Source organism: Melozone crissalis, unplaced genomic scaffold, assembly GCF_028551555.1.
Source record: "Melozone crissalis strain CALT ecotype California unplaced genomic scaffold, PUWL_Pcris_2 ptg000027l_1, whole genome shotgun sequence".
Classification (NCBI taxonomy): domain Eukaryota; kingdom Metazoa; phylum Chordata; class Aves; order Passeriformes; family Passerellidae; genus Melozone; species Melozone crissalis.
In genome coordinates, this window is record NW_026535805.1 from 22,706,439 (window position 1) to 22,715,459 (window position 9,021).

A 9,021-nucleotide genomic window follows, 5' to 3' on the forward strand; every position below is an offset into this window, starting at 1 on the left:
ATAAGGTATTTCACAGAACTTTTGTTATTTGTCTCCTAAGAGACCCTTTGTTATAAGACACACTCATGTAATACAAAGATAACCTGCTAGCATATTCTGTCCATGAACTTCACTACTGGCGGATATACAGATGCAGAAGAGTTAACTGGAGGCAGAGTGGTTTTGGCAGAGTTAATCACTGAGCTCCTTGGTAAGCATGTACTGGGAATCATGGGCCTCGCAAGGTGAACAGCTATAGCTTTAAAAAACAGAATATTATTTTTGAGGCAGGAGAGCTGAAGCAGAGATACTTGGTTTTGTAAGAAAGCCAGCCTGACAAATTCATAAGAGGACACAGAAACAGTGGCAGGGAAGCTGCAGTCTTGCTCCTTCCCAATTGAAGGTTTATATCTGCTTAGGTCAAGCAAGGTTTGCTCCTATAAAGGCATGGCCCAAAACTCAGGATCGAAGGGATCTGGGTTATAACAACAAAGGAAGCCTGGCTGTTCTTTGTCTGCTGACATTCAGTTTTGTTTTAGAAGACTGAATGTGTCTCTGCACACACTTTCCGATAACAAGAGGGAAACCACCCGCAGGGCACTAGATAAGGTTGACCCTACAGGAGGATTTGCCATATAAGACCCAGCTGCTGAAGCCTATGGAACCAGATTGAACCTGGCAGGGTCGCAGGATCTTTCACTGAGCAAACTACAAGTTAAAAAAAAAAAAAATTAAAAACCAAGCACTTCAGCAGCAGGAGCACACAAGGTATAGCCTGCCTGATGATCCATGACAAAACTAGAAGAGCAACATGTCCCAAGGTTTGTAGGACCTCCCATTAATGCACATTCCTGAGCCTGATTTTCAAAGTGATCAACTTCTTATAGAAACAAGTTTTTTTTCCTCTCAGATATATTGGGTTGAGAATAAAAAAAACAGTTTAAGAGCAGAAGGGATGAAAAATGCTATCCTGACAATGTAACTGTTACCCTTAATCCTGAAGCTTGCCCTCAGCATCTACAACAGCCAGAAGAGAAGGCAACATATTTAGGTATCAAATGCTGGGAAACATGCTCCAAGACCTACAGCTTAGATCTTACAGCATTCATGGTTTGCAGCTTGCATGGTGCTTTGTAGTGCCGTTTCCCTTTTCGCCACATTTAGGGGTTAAACTTCTGTTTATGATTAAGGACCCCAACCTCTCCCCCCACACACATACTTAGTATGAGACCAACTGAGCATTAGTGTATCTGTACAACGTCTGCAGGTCAAATGGGCTCCTAATCCAGATAATCCATGCAGTGTGATTGGCTACAGTTCTGAAGAAATCCTTTAATTTTCATTCTCTTGCTACTGCTGACAGTCAGGGTTTTGTTGACAAATTAGCAGCAAAGTAATGGATGCAGGTGGATTAGAATACCTTGTTTTGCATGTGGCAGTATCAGACCACCAAAAATAAATACACATTAAGAAACTCAGAAAGATATCATTACTAAAACAGGGTGGCTGTTTTTTAAAAAACGTCTTGAAGCTGCAGCACAGAGGTGAAAGCATGATAAAGGAGAGGATTACCTTGTTGAAAAATGTAGATGCCTCCTCTCCATTTTTTGGACACCTAGCTCAGCCTTTCCTGAGGGACCAGGCCCAGGCTTCCCCCAGTCCCAGCCTCTGTGGGATGTACACTGACTAGGTACTAAGCCAAGGCAGTCGACTTCAGCACCCACAAGGCAACCTGGGAATGCAACACTTACCCAGCCCTCCCCACTACCTGACCTGAGCACTTCCCTTTTTTGAGATGAGAGCTTGTTGTGAAGCAGGCAATACCTTAAAGGCTACTTCCAAATGCCACACTCAGTGCTACATTTGCTATAGAGGCAAGATCTCAGCTGCCACAGGCAGCAAGGGAGATATCAAGTCTGCTGACCAAATCAAGGTGGAGAGAAACCAAGTTGTGGAACAGAAAAAGTATTTCCTTTCAGGAAAGCAAATAACCAGCCCCCAAAACAAACAAAAAAGAGATGTTAATTCAGGCTACTGGACACCTGTAACTCTTTTCCTTAATTTTTAAAGCGCTTTCTGGAAGAATCAGCTGCTATAAAAAGGAAGAATACTTTCATGAAGTGAGAAGACTGTTTCCACTTAAAGATGTGGACAATACACTCTGAAGTCTAGTCAGAACAGCTTCATTATGCTCTTTGGTATGCAGTGGTTACAATACATTTCCAACAGGCTGAAAGGTATCTGCCACTACCGGGTATTCTGGGACCAGAAGCCCTGTGCTTGATAGGGTGAAGGAAACTGCTTCACAGAAAAGGGGTGAGTGAAGGCAAAAGCAGGGTATGGAAAATATGAAACAAAAAACATGTGAAGGGGGGGGAAAAGTGAAAGAAACATGAGAAAAACAGAAGAATTCAGAGAAAATAGGAATGAAATTGCCCTGTCTTACAGGAGAGGACAAGGGTTCCAATTTCAGCCAAGATGTCCTGCAAGTGGAATAGGCAAAACCTGGTGTTAAAAAATGTTGCAAAGGGGAGGCCTCAGAAACAGAGATGATTTGTGAGAAAAGTTAAGAGCATTCAGGTCTCCTCACATTAAAAAAAAACTATTCTGGTTTAAAGCACAGCTATATTAGGTTTAAGGAATCTTTTGGAGACTCTACAAACCTTATGGAGATAAAAAGCTTGTGCTCCTCTCAGATTGAATGCTGCACTCAAAAAAAGCAGTTCTTACAGAATGAGAGCATAAAGGAAATGAGACAAACTTAAAAAAACCACCTTATTTTATCCTACATATTTATAAAGAGGCAAAAGAAACCTTATTTAGAAGGGCTTCTATAAGACTACTATAATTTCAATGAAATATCTAGAATTGCAGTAGTAAATAACACAGTGTTTGGAGGAGAGACAAGTCTTTCAGTGCTTTTGGAAATATGGGAAGGCAAGATAAACAAGGCAACAGATCCATTTCTAATTGCTAAGAGTTGGGGTGTGGGAGGGAATGTCAATGTTTACACCATACCAGAAATGTGATCTCTCATATCAATTTGCTTCTTTAAGGCATCATCTTAACACCATTTCCTGGCCAATACTAAGCCATAGGACCAAGCAAACTGGATTTTACCTCATGGACTAGAAGTTTTGTATTCCCCATGTGATATTTCAAAACCCAATGTGTCCCACGCATGCATTCAGTCCCTTACAATCATTTGAATTTCCTCCCCAGTGCCACATTCTTCACATGTGACTTCAGAATATAAGTAACACTTTCAGCCCCAAAATCCTTTTAAAATCCACCTCCTGTTCAATACCTATAGTTTTGAATATAGTAACAAATATGTTGACTAGCAACTCCCACTACAGCAGAGAAAGAAAGTCCCACAAAGAGGTGGAATCCCAGAACAAAGGTGGAGAACAAAAGCCCCCCCTTTACTCAATTTGTCTGCCCACATACCAAAGATCAAAAGAGCTCTGGGAAGGCTCTGCATAATCTACATACTTTGTGACCTTATTACAATCAAATTCCCCCTGCAGGCACAGCCACTGTGTATATATGCACACACTGTAAATACACAAGCGGGTCTGTGGATGTTTGCCAAGTCACTTGCTCGTGCATTGAGTTTGCTTACTTTTAACAATGCTGAGGCCAAAGAAGTGAGGCTCTTTAATCTTCACTAAATCACAAACTTGCTGAAAGAGCTCTTGTCCAGTGGCTTTGACCTGAAAGACACAACCAATCCAGCATTACAGATGTCTCATGCACCTGGATGGAGAAACTCTTCTAAAGAGGAGTCCTAAAGAAGAGTTGCAGGCCAATACATTTTTGGGTACCAAAGTAAAATACCCAAACACAACCACACCAGAGAACATCCTTTGTTTTCAGTATTATTGCTATTATCATAGAATAATAATCATTAATATTTACAGAAATGAAAATACCACTCCCTTACAATTTTTTTTTGAGAAAATAAAAAAACCAAACCCAAAAGTCTCATTCTGGAGAACCAGGAACAAAAGCACCCAAACAAACACAAAGACTCTGAGTAGCTCATAGGTTAGAGATGTGGTTTTTCTGTACCCCACAGAGAGGAGCTCCTTCTGTCTCCTGCTGACTTCTAGTCACACAGCCATTAACATCTCTATCTTTGGCAGCTGCAGCCAAAAGCCTGTAAGACCTAGCAGTGTTTCCCTGCACACTGAGACCTTCCAATATCCCTGCCTCCTGTAATGCACAGACTGCCCCAGAAGGAGCAGCATGGTTCTGGTTAATTACATGTGCACACCTGGATGTGTACTATGATAGGAAGATTCCCCCACTAAACATCTCCCCATCCATAGCCTCATTTCCCCCTGTCCCACTGCACCATCCCAGGAGTACTGACAGACAAACACAGAAATCCCCCCAGCCCACAGAGAGTCCAGAGAAAGAGCAGATGGGGAGAACAGAACAGGACTGACACAGACAACCTCAGCTCACGCCATGGTGCAGCCAGCTGCAGCTGCAAAATGGGCCAGGACCTTGGAATTTCATTACCCCAGTGCTGGACCATGCAGATTAGCAGTGCCAGGAGCGGTACCGTGCAGCGCTACCTGCCAGGCAACAGAGAGGACAGGGCAGAAGTCGACTGTTTAACTCTGCTACAAACCAATCACCATCCTAATTTTTAAAGCTCTTATAGTGTAGGTATGCCACACACCCCAGAAACTGGCTTGCACTCACCTCCCTGCCCCAGGCCGTACCATGTCACTAGACATGGACAATGGGAAACAGGAGGTCATTTAAGTACTCATTTTCTTCTACTTGACAAGGCATCAGTAGCCAGACACTCACTGCTGCTTCATCAGGAGCTTTGAAGCCTGCACTACACCAATGCAAACACGTGTAAGCTTTGAGCAGGGAGGAGGTAGTGCACAGTTCTGATAAGACCCAAAACCACATCTGGGTCTCACATCTCATAATGAGTCTCCATGTAAGACTGTACCCTTTCAGTCTCACACCTAGATGCAGTGTTTGGTCAGACACCCAGAACACACACTTGGAAGGGAAAGTTGGGCACAGAGCAGTCTCCTTTGCCAAAGAAGCAAGCTCTGAGCATGTTCTCCTACCTGGGAAGGATTTGCTAAGAAAGATGTGACCTGCCTCTAGCCAGAATGGTTATGGGCATGCAAGAGTCACCGGCAGCATAGGACTCTTAGTAAATGCTACACAATGAGATGAATTTTCTAAGTGGCAAGCTTTCATACCTAAGGGAAGAAAAACCTGCTTTAAGATACTTAATTCTAGGGAACTGAGTACTTCAAGTGACAGTTTTGTGGCACACAGCTCTCAACAGTGATTTAGGCAGAGTTCTAGCACAGCAGGTATGTTACTAGCACCTTGTCCATTCTCCTCTTGGCACTTCCCTTCTGTATCAAGTTCTACTCCCAGCCTTAAAGGCTATGCAATACCAATTACATTTGCAACTGCTGTTCCCTCCTACTTTCCCCTCTGCTCAAAGCAACCAATACTTCCCTTTGCATTTTTCATCTTTGGACTTTCCTCCCTATGCATACAGTTCCTGTGCCAAGATTGATCTCAGAAATGTTATGACTCATTCCTTCCATTGATACTCAGCTTTGCCCCATGTCGGGTTCAGGGCTTCTTTACACGTGAAATTTAGTCCAAAGTGAAATCAAGTGCAAGTTTACAGATGGCAACTGCTACTCCAAGGTCATTCTGTGTACAGATATTCACGTGCATTAGTTGCCTATATCTATTTTTCTTGATATGTATGTTTTGAAACATTGGCTCTCCTGTTCACAGAACAACTGAAAGATTTCAGACCTATGCTTGCCATTCACCAACCCACAGGCCCTCACCAGACTTCCTCCACTCCAAAAGTTTCTCCCACTTTGCCTTGCCCTCCTCAGGGCAGCGGGTGACCTGCAGCATCCCCTAGTTCCCCTCACAGCTCTGCTTCTCCTCACGTCCACAGCTGGTCCCAAGAAGGCAGATTTACTGCTCACCACCCCCCTAAATTCACTGTACATTCAGAAAGGCAGACATCGAAGCTAATTAAGAGATACTTGACTGTGGGGGAAGAGAAATTAAAATGGCTCCTGCTCTTCCCTCTTCAACAGCACTATCTCTGAATGGTGTAAGACAAATACATTTTAAAGGGCAAGCTTCAATCTGTATGTGACCACATAAAACACATATAGGTAAACTCTTATCTGGAAGGGTGGAATTTATATGGGAGAGGGAGGACTTACCTGCATAAACACTGTGCTTATCATGGGAAGGATCTATAATTTATTCTGCTGGAAAGATAACTATTCCTACCTACCTCAATGAGCTGCAAGCTTGTTTAGTATTTGCATTCCACACTGAAGAGGTTAAAAGGCTTTGGAAATCTTTAGTAGTAGCATTATTATTCTAATAAATGCACAAAGTATCATCTGTGGTTGTGCTAATTATATTTGGGTTCTACCAACATCAATAGAAAATTGCCTTGATGTTCCTTTAAAAAAGAAAGATCTCTCCAGCTGTGAAATCTTAATTTTTGTTGCTGTTTTGAATGAATGTTGTGGTAAAGTCCAAAGCCAAGTGAAAAGCTGTTTCTGGTGACTTGCCCAGCTGTAACAGGTCATGTTTCACTCTCTATGCAATTAGGACACAACCATGTGTCGAGGTCTCATGTTTTGGCCCAGGCAGCTATTCCCTTTCACACACAGGCATCTCCAAGTACATACTTTCCCAATTTCCCAGACACGAAAGAAAGGGGTATCAGAAATGACAAGGGCAAGTGTCTTTAACAGGAATACAGAGAGGTGCTGTGGGGGATTCCCCTGCAGGACAACATAGTGATGCACAAGGCACCCCAGCTTTTTGGAGGGGCAGCAGGCTGGGACAGGACAGGGAAACAGGAAGGGACACAGCACTTTTCCTCTGTTCCTGTCAGCACTCAATGCACAAGACTATTTCTTATGCTTATTAAATATTTTAGAGGCATTAAAAAAGACATGCAGATGTAGCATTTAGGAACCTAGTTTAGTGGTGGACTTGGCAGCGTCATGTTTATGGCTGGACTCGGTCTTAAGAGTCTTTCTCACTTCGAATTTTTTTACAATAAACTGCAGGTTTTTGTGATTTACCAGAGCATGATCCAGTGGTGAAGGAACAGCTGTGTGCTCCATTCAGACACAGGTAGAGTGAGTAGCAGTGACAGTGTCAGCCCTGGCTGGTGCACTGCCCTCCTGCACCTTCCCCACGGCCAGCAGCTCTGCTATCTCCCATCTTTAGCCTCCCTGATAAGAGCTATAAGAAGGTGAGATTTAGGGTCAGCTGCAACAGACCATTACCCAGGCCCATACACCTGCTGCCAAGAACTTAATTAAATCATTGTTTTCTGCCTTGCACAAAAGCCAGCAGATTGCAGAAGCCTTCTGGGGCAGTGGATGGGCTGGGTTTGAACCAGTAACCTAGAAGCAGAGTGTCCCAGATTTTTCTGTTAAAGCTTTATTCCATCCAACCCTTGAGGCTGTTTCAGCTAAGGACGCTACACTTACACATAGCAGGTAGGAAAATTCCGACATGGATTTGAAGATTAGCACACACAGTTTCAAAAGCCACAGTTTCACTCAAGTACTTAAAATAACAGTTCACCTCAACTGTCTTCTCCCCCTCCTCATCCCAAAGCAGGGGAAAAAAAACCTACCCAAAACAAAGGCAAATCTCCCCAGCCCACACGAGTGCACACACACGCTCACAAGAGAGCACTTATCTTTGAAACTCGCTGGTCCTCTGAACGCCAAGTGCCTCTTGTCAGCTCAGTTTCTCACAAGTTCAAGGAGCAGCCGGCACTGCACAAAGGCACCGTGCTGTGCAGACACCGTGCCACCCTGGGCTGCCAGCTGAGCTGGCCCTGCTGTCACTCACACACACTTCGAGACATTCGAGGCAGCAATCAAAGAAATGAAGCGACTTGCCTCAATTTTCTGTGTGTACAAGTACTCAAGAGGAGGGAAAAAACCCACCCTCAATGGCTGTTTGCCTTAGACTCTTTGAAGGGATCTGCAGGCTGTCAAAACCAGGGATAGCTGGACACTTTACAAGAGCAAACAGTCATATGTTGGGTAGACTTGCTAAGTAATCAAGGTATTTCAAGTTCAATTTTTAAAAAATTGTTGGATTATTACAAGCAGCAAAACCATTCAGAGATAATAACATGTAAATAACAACAGAAAAAGAGCAGAGAAGACCCCCACCCTACAAACACAGCCCTGACTTCCAACAAACTCTGCGAATGAGTTCAATGAGTCTGCCCAATTAGAAAATGGAGCACCAATTACCCTAAGCTGGCTAATAGCCTTTTGGTCAGCAGACCAGCACCAGGCTTTTGGGAGAACAATGGGAGCTAACAAATCTGAACCGTGGCCTCGATGCAGCGACCTCCCAGCACTCACCCCCACGGCCAGGCTGAGCTGCTCACGGGTGGGCAGGAAGACACAGACGCTGCGGATCTCTGGCTGCATCCTGCCTGCCAGCAGTGTCCTGCTCATGGTGGGCAGCTCCACGGGGGCTGGGCTCTCCTCTCCAGACTGGTGTCAGGCTCCCTTCATCCCATGTACCTGTTGAAAAGGCGAGAGCATCAGTGCTGTGCTTCTGTTGGCACCGGCAGCAGCTCACAGCACATGTGTGATGAGATGTTTAAAAACAAAACCACTCCCAACAGTCATCCATTTTCCAGGGTCAGTCAATGTTTCCACCAGCATCACAGCACAAACCGGCAGTGTCAACCTTTTAAACAGCTCGAAAGTCCCATGAGAGTGCCATAAAGCAATGAGGTCTCCCTGGAATAACAAACCAGACTCAAGGTTTCCAGACTCGTGTAAGCGATAAGGCAGGTGGCACCTTGGGCTGCTGCCTGAGAACACCCGTGACATGGGGGAGCGCCCATCCCTCAGCCAGGCACCTCACTCACTCCCAAAGCAGAGAGTTCAATGGGCTGTCAACAGGCACTTGTCAGTGCACAGGAGTTCATCTGTGCTGTCCTCCCCCTCACTC

General features: G+C 44.4%; 1 protein-coding gene across 1 annotated transcript in view; it reads right to left on the reverse strand.

Annotated features, from left to right (window-relative positions):
• Nucleotides 1–8,516, reverse strand: part of FRMD1 (FERM domain containing 1) — a 28,073-nt gene extending 19,557 nt beyond the window's left edge. Inside the window, exons 1-2 of the mRNA XM_054280104.1 lie at nt 8,421–8,516; nt 3,605–3,695 (exon numbers count right to left, since the gene is read on the reverse strand). Coding sequence (XP_054136079.1) covers nt 3,605–3,695; nt 8,421–8,516 — 187 coding nt within the window. The remainder of the gene's footprint in view (nt 1–3,604; nt 3,696–8,420) is intronic.
• Nucleotides 8,517–9,021: the final 505 nt, after the last annotated feature.